This window comes from Xiphophorus couchianus, chromosome 4 (genome assembly GCF_001444195.1).
Source record: "Xiphophorus couchianus chromosome 4, X_couchianus-1.0, whole genome shotgun sequence".
NCBI lineage: Eukaryota > Metazoa > Chordata > Actinopteri > Cyprinodontiformes > Poeciliidae > Xiphophorus > Xiphophorus couchianus.
This window is the reverse complement of record NC_040231.1, coordinates 36,396,715-36,415,478: the sequence shown is the minus strand read 5'-3', so window position 1 is coordinate 36,415,478 and position 18,764 is coordinate 36,396,715. Positions and strand designations below refer to the sequence as shown.

Sequence of the window (18,764 nt, the reverse complement as noted above, 5' to 3'; positions counted from 1 at the left end):
AAACCCAACTCTTTTATCCCTCCGGGACCTTTGTCCTTTCTCCAAGTCTGTTGCAATGTTTGGGTTGAGGTAAGACCGACGATCGAATCAGAAACCCGGGTTGGACGATTGGAACTTGTCTCCCTTTGGCGGCACGAAGCTTCAGCTTTTCCCGTGGCTTCAGGGTGTGGTCTGCTGTTGTTTCCTTGATCTGCTTCTTCGTGTTAGCTCTACTTCGGTGCCGCAGACAAAGAACAAGAACTTCTCCTTTTCCGTCTGCTTATATACAGTTCTCTGCCATATATGTGTATGGGGAGTGTTAGTTTACGTGGTTTCGGCCCCTCCTGTCTGCTGGCTGGGATGGAAAGTACCGTCCTTTCCTCAGCGTTGGTCTTAGCCAACCATACCGCCCCACCCATCCTGTGCATCTGGCCATCTGTTCAGAACTGCTTGCGACAGCAGGAACTCACAAGTTCCCCTTCTGCTTTTTCCCTTTTTCTTTTTAACATTAAAACCTATGTGCTTTCCTCTGATTAACTTTTAAACGCAGTCAAATATTAAAAACTATGTGCTGATTTCCATTAAGCATTAATCATAAGCATTAATCACCTCTTTCACTTATTATAAATCATCAAACCTTAATCATTTCATTGTTGTCATGTTATTACAGATCATGATTCGTACACTTCAGAATCATTCAGTGAATCATTCAGTGATTACTTACATACAGTCATTTTACCTATTGTATTCATCCATGTTCAACTTAATCATTATCAAAACACTCAATCATTATAAATCAAAACACAAGATTGCTTTATTTCCTTCAGGCTTTCATGCACCTTTTTCTGTGTGTACCTGGATAGATCTCAAACCTCATACCAGTTTTCTTGACACTCCCCATCTCGGCGCCTGTACGTTGAAGTTTACCGCGGTGAACGAGAGGGTAGCATCCCTCCGCCTACGGGTGGGGGGACGGGTTCTGACTGTCGTTTGTGCTTACGGGCCGAACGACAGTTCAGATTACCCACCCTTTTTGGAGTCCTTAGAGGGGGTACTGGAGAGTGCTCCTCCTGGGGACTCCCTTGTTCTGCTGGGGGACTTCAACGCTCACGTGGGCAATGACAGTGAGACCTGGAGGGGCGTGGTTGGGAGGAACGGCCCGCCCGACCTGAACTCGAGCGGTGTTCTGTTGCTGGACTTATGTGCTCGCCATGGATTGTCCATAACGAACACCATGTTCAAGCATAAGGGTGTCCATATGTGCACTTGGCACCAGGACACCCTAGGCCGCAGTTCGATGATCGACTTTGTCATCGTTTCATCGGATCTGCGGCCGTATGTCTTGGACACTCGGGTGAAAAGAGGTGCGGAGCTGTCCACTGACCACTACCTGGTGGTGAGTTGGCTCCGGTGGTGGGGGCGAAAGCCGGTCAGACCTGGCAGGCCCAAACGTGTTGTGAGGGTCTGCTGGGAACGTCTGGCGGAATCCCCTGTGAGACGGAGCTTTAACTCCCATCTCCGGCAAAACTTCGAACACGTCCCGGGAGAGGTGGGGGACATGGAGTCTGAGTGGACCATGTTCCGTGCCTCCATTGTCGAGGCGGCCGATCGGAGCTGTGGCCGCAAGGTTGTCGGTGCCTGTCGCGGCGGCAACCCTCGAACCCGCTGGTGGACATCTTCGGTGAGGGATGCCGTCAGGCTGAAGAAGGAGTCCTATCGGGCCTTTTTGGCCTGTGGGACTCCGGAAGCAGCTGATGGGTACCGGCGGGCGAAGCGGCATGCGGCTCGGGTGGTTGCTGAGGCAAAAACTCGGGCGTGGGAGGAGTTTGGAGAGGCCATGGAGAAAGACTTCCGTACGGCTTCGAAGCGATTCTGGTCCACCATTCGGCGTCTCGGGGGGGAAGCGGTGCAGCACCAACACTGTTTGTAGTGGGGATGGTGTGCTGCTGACCTCTACTCGGGACGTTGTGGGCCAGTGGGCAGAGTACTTTGAAGACCTCCTCAATCCCACCAACATGCCTTCCACTGAGGAAGCGGAGCCTGGGGACTCTGGGTTGGGCTCTCCAATCTCTGGGGGCGAGGTCGCCGAGGTGGTTAAAAAGCTCCTCGGTGGCAGGGCCCCGGGGGTGGATGAGATCCGCCCGGAGTTCCTTAAGGCTCTGGATGTTGTAGGGTTGTGTTGGTTGACACGACTCTGCAATATCGCATGGACATCGGGGGCAGTTCCCCTGGATTGGCAGACTGGGGTGGTGGTCCCCCTGTTCAAAAAGGGGGACCGGAGGGTGTGCTCCAATTATAGAGGGGTCACACTCTTAAGCCTCCCTGGCAAGATCTATTCAGGGGTCCTGGAGAGGAGGGTCCGTCGGATAGTCGAACCTCGGATTCAGGAAGAGCAGTGTGGTTTTCGTCCTGGTCGTGGAACACTGGACCAGCTCTACACCCTCGGCAGGGTCCTGGAGGGTGCATGGGAGTTCGCCCAACCAGTCTACATGTGTTTTGTGGACTTGGAGAAGGCGTTCGACCGTGTCCCTCGGGGAGCCCTGTGGGGGGTTCTCCGGGAGTATGGGGTACCGGGCCCTTTGATACGGGCTTTCAGGTCCCTGTATGACCGGTGTCAGAGTCTGGTCCGCATTGCCGGCAGTAAGTCGGGCTCGTTTCCGGTGAGAGTTGGACTCCGCCAGGGCTGCCCTTTGTCACCGATTCTGTTCATCACTTTCATGGACAGAATTTCTAGGCGCAGCCAAGGTGTTGAGGGGATCCGATTTGGTGGCCTTAGGATCTCATCTCTGCTTTTCGCAGACGATGTGGTCCTTTTGGCTTCATCAGATCGTGATCTGCAGCTCTCGCTGGAGCGGTTCGCAGCCGAGTGTGAAGCGGCCGGGATGGGGATCAGTGCCTCCAAATCCGAGGCCATGGTCTTGAGCCGGAAAAGGGTAGAGTGCCTTCTCCGGGTCGGGGGGGTGTCCTGCCCCAAGTGGAGGAGTTTAAGTATCTCGGGATCTTGTTCACGAATGGGGGAAGAAGGGAGCGGGAGATCGACAGGCGGATTGGCGCAGCGTCTGCTGTCAAGCGGGCGCTGTACCGGTCCGTCGTGGTGAAGAGAGAGCTGAGCCAAAAAGCGAAGCTCTCGATTTACCGGTCGATCTACGTTCCCACGCTCATCTATGGTCTTGAGCTTTGGGTCATGACCGAAAAAACGAGATCGCGGATACAAGCGGCCGAAATGGGTTTTCTCCGTAGGGTGGCTGGGCTCTCCCTTAGAGATAGGGTGAGAAGCTCAGTCATCCGGGAGGGACTCAGAGTAGAGCCGCTGCTCCTTCACATCGAGAGGAGCCAGTTGAGGTGGCTTGGGCATCTGGTCAGGATGCCTCCTGGACGCCTCCCTGGTGAGGTGTTCCGGGCACGTCCCACCGGGAGGAGGCCCCGGGGAAGACCCAGGACACGCTGGAGAGACTATGTCTCTCGGCTGGCCTGGGAACGCCTCGGGATTCCCCCGGAAGAGCTAGAAGAAGTGGCTGGGGAGAGGGAAGTCTGGGCCTCCCTTCTGAAGCTGCTACCCCCGCGACCCGACCTCGGATAAGCGGAAGAAGATAGATGGATGGATGGATGGATGGATGTTAAAAAAGCAAAAGGTTAGGGTTAGTTAATTGCCCTTTATGGAAGTTTCATGAACCAGAAAAAGGTTTCACAAATCCCAAACATGGTTATAAATATTCTGCTATTAGTTGAGAATAATGCGACAGACTGGCGACCTGTCCAGGTGACCCCACCTCTCACACGGAATGTTAGCTGGAGATAGGCACCAGCACCTCCTGACCCCACTAGGGACAAGGGTGTTAGAAAATGGATAGATGGATAGTTGAGAATAATCCAGTGCAGGTTTAGAGTGTCTAGGTGTTGTAGTTTTGCAGCTGGAGTAGTTCCCGGTACCCCATACTCCCGGAGAACCTTCTCCAAATTTCTATGAACAAAACAAGCAAAAAGAAACATTGTGGAGGGCCCCCTGCTGGTCAGGGGCCCTTGGAATTGTCATAACCCCCCCCCCCCCCCCCCCCCCCCCCGATACGGCGCCCCTGCCTATCACTCTGAGCTTTTTAATTTAACAACTTTCTTCTGGCAATATTTCGTCTTTATTCTGCTATTATTACTTGGTTTTTGTATTATTATTGTATTTGAAAATAAAAATATCTTGGCCTGGCCATAAAACTCTGTCATACTTGCTTTACTGACCTCTGCTGCAGTTTTTTTCTTTTCACTGTCAAACTCCATCTCTCCTCTATGACGGTAGATAAATTTCAAAACTTATATCCTTCACTCCGTTTTTTTCCTCTGCTCCCTTTACGACACGGCTGTGTAGCTTCTTCTACTGGCTTAACCAGGCAGCCTGTTGATTAGTTTGAACCCTGCTGCCACCTAGTGACCGGAAGCTTGTTTATCTGTTAAGCATGAATAAAGACAATTATAAAGTGGCAGAATTATAAGGGGGGGCTCGAGAATTATAAAGTCTTCTCGAGCCCCCCCGACACTTTGCCACGCGGCCCCACTGCAGGGGGGTCGAGAGGGGCGCCCCACTTTTTGAGAAGTACTGCCCTAAGGGGACATGGCTGATCTAATCAGAAACTAAGGAATACAGAATAATGACTAAACTAGAATCTATAATCAAATTCCAAAACAACCCAAGATCCTAAACAACCTAAAGCTGTTTGCAAAATGACTGATCCATTTGTGACTCTTGTGCTTGTGAAACTTAACTGCATCCTTTGATACTGTTGATCACAGCAACCTTTTATCATGGTTAGAACACTGGGTTAGCATTATAGCAGCAACGCTTACTTGAGTGAGACACTTTTATGCTAATGTTCGTTAAAAAAAACAACAAAAAAACACCTCAGCACCTGTGTGAGATACGGCAGGGTTTGATTTTGAGGCCACTGGTATTCACTGACTATCAGATTTATCTGCACTTAGTAGTTTAATAGTTTTAGCTCTATCAATCCTCTTTTGAAATATCATGGCCTAGATTGCATCAAACATTTTTAGTTTTAATGATAAAAAATATGCTTTAGTTGCTTCTTTTAGATGAAGCCACTAAAGATTCTATTTAGTAGCTTTTTACTTTTCTTTAACATCAGTATAGACCTGGATTAGCACTTCTGTGTGTATATTGTGTGTATGCTTTTTCTTCTCAAACCTCCTGTTGTTTGTGGCAGACAACCGGTCACACTAAGCCTGGTCTTAGCTATGTTTGCTGCCCTTTCTTGTAGTGGGGAGTTTTTATTTCCAGTCGTTACATGCATGTTCAGTATTCTCATGCATTCTGTTGGATTTCCTCTAGATTGACTGATTTCTTTCTATTTCAGTAACAAAGTAAATCTGATTGCATTACTCGATAATTAGGATCAAATGACTATAATCTGTATGATCAGACTGAATTTACCTTTTTGTAAAGTGCTTTGAAACTACATTTGTTTTGAATTGGTGCTACACAAATAAACTAAACTGAAGCAACTATGCATAAGAAAATATACCGATAACAGGGAAACTCTGCATGGCCTGTTGAGTTTATTTAGTACAGCTTTGATTGCGGCTGTAGAAAATTCTACATCACAAAATGGTTCTAAGCATACACTCCCCCAACCCCTCAGAAAGAGAAAGAAAATATTTTTAAAAGATGTTGCATTTCCTTAATCTGTAGTTTATAATATCATGTGGATGAAAAATTGTTAGTTTGTTTAAAACAAAATTGGTTTGCAATTGTGCAAAAGTGTTCGCCCTGGACAGCATCCATGCAGGAACTCTGCTACACAAAAACAATCATTTCATTTTTGCTCTGACTATATAATATTTCTCTTTCAGCCTCATGTGAGTTCAAGTAACTGGACTAACACCAGCTCCACCATATCCAGTCTCTCTGCCCAAGTATCAAGGATCTCTGTGTCTGAGCATCACAACAGTACCATGGCAACCATCAGCACAGCAATCAACTTCATCCACAACAGGAGCAGCTTGATTACTGCATCCAACCAGACAATTCCTTTTGAGAAAAATGCACGATCTCAACAGGACCAGTGCTGGGAGACCTATGTTGGACAGGTTTCACAAACATACAAATACACACACACACTTATGGATGTCTCTGATACACCTATAAAGTTGTACAAGAAAAATCTGCATTCAACAGCAACAAAACTGTTACGCTTGGCCCACTGGGAATTAACTTTTGTTTTAAAAACCCAATTTGATGGGGCACTGGAAAAGACTTGTTTGTTTTTGCTGGCTGTGCACAAAGGAGATGGCCTATCAGCAAAGCTATTCAAACCTAAGATAGTATCCAAACGCTAAACATGTTGCAGAAGCACAGACGTCCTCAGTGCTAATGTCAGCATCCACAGTTGTAAAGAATTTCCAAAAGTGATCAGGGAACAAGCTAAACAGATTTAAAAACAAAAATATTTGTTATTGAGCTCATCTCAGTTAAAAAAATTAGGAGCAAAGGGGGGTTTTGAATTGAAAATGCTGCCTATTTTGCTATATAGTTTTTAATTAAAATGGGATTGAGAATATTTAATTACAGACCCTGCAATTAACGCAATCAAAAATTGTGTTAGTACTGTCAACATTAACATATTAATGCATGTGATTCATCTGAAAATGTTAATGCATTACATAATGATTAATCAAACTACCTATTTTGGTGTAAAAGCCACTCTCCCACAGAGAATTAGCTAGTTAACTGAACCAGGTTATGACATCGACAAAAGGGGAGCGACCAAAGACAGAAAAGATGAACAAGTTCACATGCAAGTTCTATCAGAAATGAATAGAGAGGGACATTTCTAAAACTTTTAAAACAAAATTTATTCCTTTAAATCTTCCTGAATATAAAAACCTAGAAAAATGAGAATCTTCAGAAAGGTTTGGTTTGAGATAATGAAACTTTTCTTAAACATTTCTTGAAAATGTGCATAAATGATAAATGTCGTGTTTTGATGTGGGCAATATGGACAGTTTCCCAGGGCAGCATCAGGAAGAGGTGGGGCACCCAAGAATTAGAAAATAAAATCTATCTTATCTGTCAGTTGTCCCCTGAACAAATTTGCTACTACTTGTATGCATGTATAGTGGAGTAAGTGTCCCTTAGTTGCTCTTGAGTACCGGCAGATTACATTACCTGTTTAATTGCTTGTAGATTAATTGGTTTGAGTGCAACAGAAGGAGGGGCTGGTCTTCCAATCTAGGTGTGGATTATGGAGAATGAGCCACGGGTAGCCTAGAACCACTGGAGACTGAGGTGAAGGAAATACAAAAAAGTTATTCTGTCACGATGATTTCCTGAAACTAAAATTTCAATGGGAATAGTGCGATGAGTAATGACAGGTAAGGCTTTGCCGTCCAGTGCAGAGACCAAGACTGGGGCTAGAAGAGGAACAGTGGGTATTTGGAGTTGATTAATCAGGTTGTCATCAATGAGATTTTGTTCACATCCTGAATCAATTAAAACAAATGTCTGAAAGGAACGGTTACTTGTAATCAAGGAACAAGGTAGAGTTAGACGGGAAGTTTTCTTTGAGTTGCCCACCACTCCTCCCGTCGCTAATGATGGGCTTTGTCTTTTGACAGGTTCTGACAGTTAGCGATGTAATGTCCTGCTTGACCACAGTAAAGGCAGGCTCTAGATCTCATGCGACGCTGTCATTCTTCGGGGGTGAGTCTGGTTCTTCCTATTTGCATAGGCTCCTCTGGGCTCTGTTCTGCAGGGGTGGTATTGGATTCGACCTTGTTTGGGTAAAAACTCAGTTCTTTCTTGGATCAGGTTCTGTCTCTGATCCTATTGTCGATCCTAATAGCTAAAGTAATGAGATCTTCCAATGACCCTGGTTCATCTCGGTAAGCCAGTTCATCTTTTATGTTCTCATTCAAAGCTTGTAGAAAAGCTCCTTTTAATGCCTCTGTATTCCAACCAGAGGAGGCGGCCAGGGTTCTAAAGTCAATGGCAAAATCTGCTACTGCTTGACGACCCTGCCTTAAATTCCACAGCTTGCAGGTAATATCTGACTGTGATTCAGTGTACCCAAATGTCTGTTTAAAAGCGGACACAAACGAATCATAAGTGCCCTGAAAAAGGACTTGCTGTCCTAGTTTGGCCTCCGCCCATTTCAGCGCTTTTCCCCTTAAAGAGCAAATGACGTAAGAGATCTTAGCTGCATCTGTTTGGACGCTTTAGGGTGAAAAAGAAAAAACTAAGGAGCATTGCAACAAGAGACCCCCACATTTACCTATCTCTCCTGAACAGGGCTCAGGAGTGGGTGGCGAGACCTCTTTGAAACGTACAGAGATGGGGGAACTTTGTGCTGTACTGGCTGAGGCACTGGCTTGAGAAGGAGGCGGAACTGCGACAGGAGGCGGACCTGTGGAAGGGGAACCTGCAGAAACAAGTTTTTGGTGAAGATCTTTGAGAATCTCAGAAAATTGCTCTAATCGTTGGTTTATATTTATTTGTTGCTCATATAAAGATTTAAGCATAGAGTCATGATGGACGAGTATAGCATGATCTTGATTGGGGTCCAGAGGTGGTTCTGCTGGGTCAGGCTGGCTGGATGATTCTGACATGTTCGGATTTAATCTTCTGACCCACATGCAGAAATCAACAAGTTCAATTAGGTATAGGTTTTATTTCCTTCAAACAACAAGCAACAATTTACAGGTTTCCTTGATGTATCAGGGAGTGGCAGTGTCATGCGATCCGTGGCATCTGGAATGAGAGTTGGGTTATTGGTGGCCTGTAATGAGTTGATCAGATGCAGTGTAAAAAAGGCTTACTTTTGAATGGACTTGGTGAAGCGTGGAAGAAAGGTGCCCAGGGGTCCTGTGTGGAGATGAGGGGGAACGGTGGAGCAGGCAGGCAGGTAGGTACTTGCTGGGGAGTTTCACAGGAGGAGAAAACGGTTGAACTGATTCTTCTAGAGAGATCCAGTGACAAAAACCGAAAGGAAGCAAAAACAAGAACTATGAACTTCAGGTAGGTTCTCAAAAGACTGATCAAAAGCTAAAAATAGCTGACAACAAGAGGTGGCCAGAGTGACTACCAGTAGACGTTAATCATCCAGCGCTGAGTGAAGGCTCTGCTGCTCCTTTATCCCCAGCACTCTGATGAGGCTGATGAGCTCCACCTATGAAGGCTGCCCAGGCTCTCCACCAAGATCCTCGCTGGAAGAGATGCGTTACTCGCACTCACGCACACAGGAACCCTGACAATGAGTTTCTTATTATTGAGCAGCTAAAGTAAATAAAATGTTTACATGTCTTTTGCTGTAAGTATTAACTTACTGGAGGGTTGTTATTTGTGCTGCAGTGCCACAGCTAACAGCCAGCTCCTCACTTCAGCGGCTCTACCAGCCTGTGCTGCTCCTCCTACACTTTGGACTGAACCATTGTTCTATCAATGGTAGGGGGGGACCTAAAGATTAATTCTTATTTTTTCTGAGATGACAAATAAATGTCGTTTTTTGCTTCTTTTGCCTTTTCATATTGATATTATCCATCTACCCATCCATCCATTTTCTTCCGCTTATCCGGGGTCGGGTCGCAGGAGTAGCAGCTTCAGAAGGGAAGCCCAGACTTCCCTCTCCCCAGCCACTTGTTCCAGCTCCTCTGGGGGAATTCCAAGGCATTCCAAGGCCAGCCGAGAGACATAGTCCCTCCAGCATGTCCTGGGGCCTCCTCCCAGTGGGACGTGCCCAGAACATCTCGCCAGGGAAGAGTCCAGGAGGCACCCTGACCAGATGCCCGAGCCACCTCAACTGGCTCTTCTTGATGTGAAGGAGCAGCGGCTCTACTTTGAGTCTCTCCCAGATGACTGAGCTTCTCACCCTATGTGTAAGAAAGAGCCCACACACCCTATGGAGAAAACCCATTTCGGACGCTTGTATCCGTGATCTCGTTCTTTCGGTCATCACCCAAAGCTCATGACCATAGATGAGGGTGGGAACGTCGATTGACTGGTAAATTGAGAGCTTCGCTTTTTGGCTCAGCTCTCTCTTCACCACGACGGACCAGTACAGCACCTGCTTCACAGCAGACGCCGTACCAATCTGCCTGTTGATCTCCCGCTCACTTTTTCCCTCATTCGTGAATAAGATCCCAAGATACTTGAACTCCTCCACTTGGGGCAGGACACCCGCCCCCTCTCCTCCCGGCCCGGAGAAGGCATTCTACCCTTTTTTGGCTCAAGACCATGGCCTCAGATTTGGAGGCACTGATCCTCATCCCAGCTGCTTCACACTCGGCTGCAAACCGCTCCAGCGAGAGCTGCAGATCACGACCTGATGAAGCCAATAGGACCACATCATCTGCAAAAAGCAGAGATGAGATCCTAAGGCCACCAAAACAGATCCCCTCAACACCTTGACTGTGCCTACAAATTCTGTCCATGAAAGTGATTAACAGAATCGGTGACAAAGGGCAGCCCTGGCGGAGTCCAATTCTCACCGGGAATGAGCCCGATTTAATGCCGGCAATGCGGACCAGACTCTGACACCGGTCATACAGGGACCTGACAGCCCGTATCAACGGGCCCAGTACCCCATTCTCTCGGAGAACCCCCCACAGGGCTCCCGGAGGGACACGGTCGAATGCCTTCTCCAAGTCCACAAAACACATGTAGACTGGTTGGGCGAACTCCCACACACCCTCCAGGCCCCTACTGAGAGTGTAGAGCTGGTCTAGTGTTCCACGACCAGGACGAAAACCACATTGCTCTTCCTGAATCTGAGATTCGATTATCCAATGGACCCTCCTCTCCAGGACCCCTAAAAAGACCTTGCCAGGGAGGCTTAAGAGTGTGACTCCCCTATAATTGGAGTACACCCTAGGCGACCTCGTCTCCAGAGATTGGAGAGCCCAACCCAGAGTCCCCAGGCTCAGCTTCCTCAATGGAGGGCATGTTGGTGGGATTGAGGAGGTCTTCGAAGTACTCTGCCCACCGGCCCACAACATCCCGAGTTGAGGTCAGCAGCACACCATCCCCACTATAAACAGTGTTGGTGCTGTACTGCTTCCCCCTCCTGAAACGCCGGATGGTGGACCAGAATTGCCTCGAAGCCGTGCGGAAGTCTTTCCAAATGCCAAACTTCTCCCACACCCGAGTTTTTGCCTCAGCAACCACTCGAGCCGCATGCCGCTTCGCCCGCCGGTACCCATCAGCTCCTTCTGGAGTCCCATAGGCCAAAAAGACCTGATAGGACTCCTTTTTCAGCCTGACAGGATCCCTCACCGAAGGTGCCCACCAACCGGTTTGGAGATTGCCATCGCAACAGGCACCAACAACCTTGCGGCCACAACGCCGATAAGCCGCCTCGACAATGGAGGCACGGAACATGGTCCACTCAGACTCAATGTCCCCCACCTCCCCTGGAACATGTCCAAAGTTCTGCTGGAGATGGGAGTTAAAGCTCCGTCTCACAGGGAATTCTGCCAGACTTTCCCAGCAGACCCTCACAACACGTTTGGGCCTGCCAGGTCTGACCAGCATCCTCCCCCACCACTGGAGCCAACTCACCACCAGGTAGTGGTCAGTTGACAGCTCCGCACCTCTCTTCACCCGAGTGTCCAAGACATATGGCCGCAGATCTGATGAAACAATGATGATCATCGAACTGCGGCCTAGGTTGTCCTGGTGCCAAATGCACGTATGGACACCCTTATACCTGAACATGGTGGTCATTATGGACAATCTGTGACGAGCACAGGAGTACAGCAACAGAACACCACTCAAGTTCTGATCGGGGGGGGCATTCCTTCCAACCACTCCCCTCCAGTTCTCACTGTCATTGCTCATGTGAGAGTTGAACAAGGGAGTCCCCAGGAGGGGCACTTTCCAGTACTACCTCTAAGGACTCCAAGAAGGGTGGGTAATCTGAACTGTTGTTCATCCCATAAACACAAACAACAGTCAGGACCCGTCCCCCCACCCGTAGGTGGAGAGAGGCTACCCTCTTGTTCACCAGGGTAAACCCCAACGTACAAGTTAAAAATCATACTAATGCAACAGACTGAATGTTCTGTTCTTTGATTGTTTTTTGGTGTTGAATCCTAAAACATAAAGTAGCAATGTTGTCAGTTGCTATGGAAATGAGTCTGCATGTAGCTTGACCTTGTTCTATCAGTGCTACCTCGTCAGATTTTCCTACCGTAGCACGGATAGATAGCTAAGTCTATCTGTCAGTACTATGTGTCCAAAACTGCTACCATCATATTTACAGACAGAAAACTATAGCGGGTTGTGTTAATGTTAAATATATTGGATAACATTATTTGAGTGACGGTACATAAGTGGAAACTTAGGAGTTATGCTTAGCTTAGCATTGGAACAATTTATATACATGAGAAAACCACAACAAGATGACTTCCTTTATCTGAATATCCTACCTGTTTAAAATGAAAAGCTATAGATATATGCACTAATCCTTTTACTAGAATATCCCACCTGTTAAAAATATTTTAAATACAAAGGTGTTTGTAAGAATAAAACAGTATCAGACAGGGGAAACGCGTTTTTATTGGAATTAAATTAAACAGAAAAATATAGGGACAAAATAGCCCAAAAAACAATAAATTTTGTCCTGATTAACTGGACAGATTTACGGGTAGCACAGGTAAACAGAAAACCAGAACAAGGGATGAGAAAGAAGTGGTTTCGAGTTGTACTTTGGTTTTCCCTTTGCTGTGCAACACAAAATTAATAATTTTGTGAATTAATAAATTCATAATTAATAATACCTATATTTCCAAGTTTCATTGAGTTAATGTGGCTGTGGATGATGTAAAAGAATAGTTTTTTTGACCTCCAGTGTTGTATGAATGTGTGAAATTGTATGTATGGATGGTTGGATGTAATGAGGCAGCAGCTCAAATGGTGGTTTGATGAAAATACTTAAAAACCAAAATAAACCCAAAGACATCCAAGCAGGCTACATGAGGGGAACACAGGAAGGCACCAAGGATAGACCAGAGTGAACATGAGGATCTGGCGAGTTGTGGGAGAAAATGAGAGGTTGAAATACTGGGGAAGGTTGACAGCAATAGACAAAGGCCAGAGCTGACGAGACTAATTGATCACAGCGGAGAGAATTTGGAGCAGGAGTCAGGCTGAGGAGCGGGGATAAGGTAGGAGGATACACAGTGGAATACAAAAGAGTCAGGGAGAAAACAACAAATCTGGAAATAATTCTAACACTAAAGAAACACTAAGACTAAAGAATACATGATAAACTAGAAAGAGAAAAAGACATGAGGGGAAACTGTAACAGAAACCAGGCTGATCTAATAAGGAGAACTTAGGAACACAGAAACTAGAATAACCAGAAGGACTAAACAAAGAAATAAACCTAATTAGCGTAACAAGATAAAATAACTACAAAACACTACTATAGAATAGAATAGAATTCAACTTTATTGTCATTGCACTGTCACAAGTACAAGCACCGAGATGTAGTTTGCATCTATCCAGAAGTGCTCTACGAGATATAAATATTTATTTACAGGTGTACAAGACTATGTATGTATGGACTATAAGGGGTTATAGCAAAGAGATATAGATATTGTGTATAAATATAAATATAAATATAGGAGCTATATGCACAGATTATACAGAATATACAAGAATGTTAGGGAATGGATTATATACGTATATAAAAGGGGGCTAAAATAAAGAAACACAAGAATGAGAAAGATCTAACAAAATTAGAAACAACAAATAACAAAGAAGAGTAAAACAAAACATGAATTTAAAACATAATTGATAACTAAAAAGAGCAACAGCAAAAACCCAGAAATACACAAAACTAACCACAAAAACCCAGTCTTGACAGTATAAATATGTATATGTGTGCATAACAATTCAGTTCTTTCAACTGGAAAGATGGCTTGCTTGCCAGCAAGCCATCTCCAAATAATTAATTTGAATGAAGTATTCAAATTAATTATTCTCTTAATAAATCCATCACGAAAAATGTAAATGCCCAATTTTTAATCTAGAATTTTTAATGTATAAAATTCAGCAGTAAAATAACATCTACATGTTCATCTGTTTTCAGGAGATGTTGAAGCTTTCTATTATTGACATGATCTTCACAGTGGCCAGCATCTTGCTCATTGACTTTATCAGGGGTCTGGTGGTTCGGTATCTGAGTGACTGCTGCTGCTGGGACTTAGAAAGCAAGTTTGTAAGTTGTTTTAAAGTACTTTCTAAGTATTTCAAGCTCTCACACACAGACCACTCTTGCATACGCAATTATTCTCTTGCACACAAACAGACGCACATACCCCATCAGAAGGCAGGCCAGTTAATGGGGTACCTACAACATTGGGCTGTCTGTAGTGTGTCATGCATTTGGTACCTGGGTCTTTACAGGGGGTTTACCCATTTAATCCACCATTATGATCTTACAATTGTACAAGCCACTGACTAAAACTATGCAAAAAACGCAACATAAAGAGGCCTGGTATTACTGAGGTCATGTTCAGCCCTGACATTAACATCAGTATCGAGTGATCTTGAAGACAGAAATGTAAATGTGTTCTGAGTGGATACATGATCCAGATTTCACTTTGTGCTGTATACAAATAAACACAGAGGGAGAGACTACTAGAAAACTTTCTTAGAGGGTTTCTTTAGATATTTCTTTGTACATATATCCACCATTATACAGCAGCAAGAAGCTTATGAAGTGTGCAGACATAGGGATTGAGTGGTAGCTGTTTATTCATCTATTAGCCTATTAATAAGCAATTGTAAGGGGCAATTTGTGTATTGAAAGTGAATACTTTTATTGAAGCAAGAAACCAAATTAAGACCATTCCAAACCTCTTCAAATGTGGCCCTAACTGTGCCACGTATTGGAAAATTAAGTACATAATCCTCAAGTTGTTTTATATTCCTTAATAGCCAAAATCTTCCTCTCTTTACGCATGAAGACTAAAATGGCCATCATAGAGCTGATTTCTTCATGTCAGCTCCATCAATAAGTCCTGTTCTGTCACTGGCCATGGAGGCCAAGGTTGCGAGTCACCGCTGTGCTGTTTTGACATTTGCTTTCAAGTATGTTCTTGACATATGTCAAGAATTTTCATATACGTATTCATATATGGATACATTCACTCACTGGCTACTTTATTAGATTCACCTTGCTAGTACCGGGTTGGATCCTCTTTTGCCTTCAGAACTGCTTTAATCCTTCATGGCCTAGATTCAACAAGAAACTGGAAACATTCCTCAGAGAGTCTGGTCCATAATGACATAATGACAAATGGCATAATGCAGTGGCTGTAGATTTGTACGCTGCATATCCATGATACAAATCTCTCGTTCCATCACATCCCAAAGGTTCTCTATCGGATAGAGATCTGGTGACTGTGGATGCCATTTGAGTTTGGGAAACTCACTGTTCAAGAAACCAGTCTGAGATGATTCCCGCTTTATGACATGGCACGTTATCCTGCTGGAAGTAACCATCAGCAGATGGTTACACTGTGGTCATTGGGATGGACATGGTCAGCAACAATACTCACAATTGGGTACTAATGGACCCAAAGTCTGCCAGGAAAATATCCCCCACTCCATTGCACCACCGCCACCACCCTGAACCATTGATACACGGCACTATGAATCCATGCTTTCATGTTGTTGACGCCAAATTCTGACCCTACCATCTAAATGTCACAGCAGAAATCAAGACTGATCAGATTATGCAATGTTTCTCCAATCTTCTATTGTCCAATTTTGGTGAGCCTGTCCAAATTGTAGCCTCAGTTTCCTGTTCTCAGCTGACAGGAGTGGCACCCCATGTGGTCTTCTGCTGCTGCAGCCCATCCACCTCAAGGTTTGTTATGTTGTGCATTCAGAGATGCTCTTCTACATAGCTCAATTGTAACAAGTGGTTATTTGAGTTGTTGTTGTTCTTCTATCAGCTTGAACCAGTCTTGCCATTCTCCTCTGACCTCTGGCATCAACAAGGCATTTGTGCCCACAGAACTGCCGCTCACTGGATTTTTTTTTTTTGTACCATTCTCTGTAAACCCTAGAAATGGTTGTGGGTGAAAATCCCAGTAGATCAGCAATTTTTGAAATATTCAGACCAACCCGTCTGGCACCAACTACCATGCCACGTTCAAAGTCACTTAAATTCCCTTTCTTCCCTGTTCTGAACTGCAGCAGACCGTCTTGGCCATGTCCACATGACTATTGAGTTGCTTCCATGTGATTGGCTGATTTGACATTTACGTTAATGAGCATTTGGACAGGTGTACCTACTATAGTGATCGGTGAGTGTATATGTATATGTATGTACATACATATATGTAAATATGCATCGACATTTACATATATGCATGTATATGTAAATATACATGTACATACATATGTATACATGCATATTTATATGTATATGCATGTATACATATAAATATGCATACATGTCTGCGTGTATATATTCACATATGCATACTGTTGACATTATGAATGTTTTTGTGGTCTCATTTGTTTATTTTTGTTTAATTATTGGTTTATTCTACGTCACATTACGTGACCTGTCTAATTTAACACACCTGTGTAAAATAAAAGTTGTGTGTCCTTCAAACGAAGGAGGAACAACATGAAGCGAAACTGTGTCTCATGTGCGTCACATGTAACGCTGTACCAAGAAGTGAACCTGCTAACAGGTTACAGGCCCAGAATGTGTGAACAGTATGGACATAAATTAAACAGGTGAATGTCACAATGGACAGTGAGCGCCTGTTGTTTAAGTCAATAAGGAAGATGTACAGAAAAGAAAAGGACATGGCACATAGCTGCTGGTTAAGACGATGGAGATGAAGATGAGAAGAATTGTGAATTATGGGAAACAACGTTGTTAGGACATCTTGTATTACAAGGGCTGAAGGATTCAATTTTAACCAGCCCTACTGATGAGAATGAAGAAGACGACGCAAATAAAAATGCAGAAGCTAATGCAGAGTTTTTGGATTTTTGGATGACAAGATCCAAATGCATGATGCGGCAGACGATGGGCATGCGGGAATTGGAATCCTGCTGACACATTACAGCAGTAAAGGGAAGCCAAGGGGGATCAACCTGTATACTGAGCTGACCTCACTGCAGAAATCGACCAGTGACTTGGTGAATGAGTATATTAACAGAGCTGATCATAATCACTACTTTAAGAAGTGCAGGTGAGGATTTGAACGATGGATTTCTGATCGCCATCTCATCTTCACTAAAAAGTGAAGATGGTGATAAGCTGACTTTTACAGAGTTTCAGACTAAACTCAGTGTCATGCTTTTGGGAATTTGTTTAACCCACATGCAGAAACACCATCAGGAGATCAGAACAGTTCTTTAGCTTCATTTACAACAAGTTACAACAGTGTGATAATGCAGGTGTCCATGACCTAAACAAAACCCACACTGGGAGGCTGGCTCAGAACACTGGGGACAGAAGAGAGACGCGAGTCCAGCGGGGTGCTGAGGCAGGATTGTGCGAGTGGCACTTACTCATGCAGGCAGGGCGATCCGCCAGGGAGGGGTGAGAGTTGGGTCAGTAGGAGGGTTGCCGAGGTGAGAAGGTCCCAGTGGCACCCGACGGGTGGTGAGATGCGCTGATCTCAGTCAGTTTGTCCCGATGGAGGTGGAAGAGGGAAAGGGGCAGAGCAGGCTCAGGCAGAGCTGTGGTGGAGCAGGGACCAGCTGGGGCAAGACCGCTGTGGGGAGTCGCTTGGAACCAGAGGGAGGAAACCACGATCTGGGTGGAATCCCGAGTAGAAGCATACCTAGTAGGGCAGAACACAAACGCAGGTGAGCTCTAAACTCATAAGATTCAGATGAAGATCTGAGATCTGAGTGGCTGGAGTTACCACATAGGCAAACATTCTGGCGTCGGAGGACCTTTTTGTATGCTCGTCCTAATGAAGGAAGATGAATCGCAGGTGTGCGGGAGAACCTCAGAGAGGCTCCGCTCCCATCCTGCTCCCTGAGGACATCTAGTGAGGGAAGGAAGGGACTTACGGGTGGCGACAGAGATTCAAAACACTCAGAAGTTATGAAGACATTGAAAATATGTTTGCGACTGTATTTGAAGACAATGCGAGGAAAGCACAAGGCACAAAATTCACACCTAGTATGAATAATCCTGGAGCGGAAAGTTCTGAGATGGTGTGATTTAAATGCTTGATGAAAGGCCCCACAAGCAGAACCTGCCAGCGGCAGCAGTGGCGCAGTCATTGTAAGAATAACAATCACAGCAACAGACCGAAAAAACAGCGGAACAATGCACTGTTGTCCCGCTGTGCATTGCGGGACAATGCACAGTGGGACATGGGTCAACCCAGTAGTCGACCCATTCGAAAGGAAGTCAGTGTTTCAGCTGTTTTACAGTTCTCTGAAAGATTGTTCCAAATTTGTGGTGTATAGATGCTGAATGCTGTTTCTCCTTGTTTGGTTCTGGTTCTGGGGATGCAGAGCAGAACAGAACCAGAAGACCTGAGAGGTCTGGAAGGTTGATACAACAACAGCAGATCTTTAATGTATTGTAATGCTAAGCCGTTCAGTGATTTGTAAACTAACAACAGTATTTTAAAGTCTATTCTTTGAGCTACAGGGAGCCAGTATAGGGACTTTAAAACTGGTGTTATGTGCTCTATCTTCCTGGTTTTAGTGAGAACGCAAGCAGCAGCATTCTGGATCAGCTGCAGCTGTTTAATTGATTTGTGGGACAGACCTGTGAAGACGCTGT

The 18,764-nt window shown here is 45.2% G+C and overlaps 1 protein-coding gene and 1 long non-coding RNA gene across 8 annotated transcripts in view; one reads left to right on the top strand and one right to left on the bottom strand.

Moving 5' to 3' along the window:
• Positions 1-18,764, top strand: part of tmc3 (transmembrane channel like 3) — an 85,276-nt gene that overhangs the window by 27,195 nt on the left and 39,317 nt on the right. For 6 of the 7 annotated variants that reach the window (XR_003595106.1, XM_028014241.1, XM_028014243.1 and 3 more), the window contains 2 exons: positions 5,836-6,072; positions 14,073-14,201. Coding sequence is in view for 6 of the 7 variants with exons in the window: in XM_028014241.1 (XP_027870042.1) it covers positions 5,836-6,072; positions 14,073-14,201 (366 nt within the window). In the remaining variant the exon portion in view is untranslated. The remainder of the gene's footprint in view (positions 1-5,835; positions 6,073-14,072; positions 14,202-18,764) is intronic. The other variant, XM_028014244.1, reaches the window with a different exon arrangement.
• On the bottom strand, positions 8,632-9,526 carry LOC114142786 (uncharacterized). Its single transcript, XR_003595108.1, has 2 exons — positions 8,800-9,526; positions 8,632-8,731 (listed from the first exon to the last, which is right to left on the bottom strand). It is a non-coding gene; the product is annotated as an uncharacterized LOC114142786 (long non-coding RNA).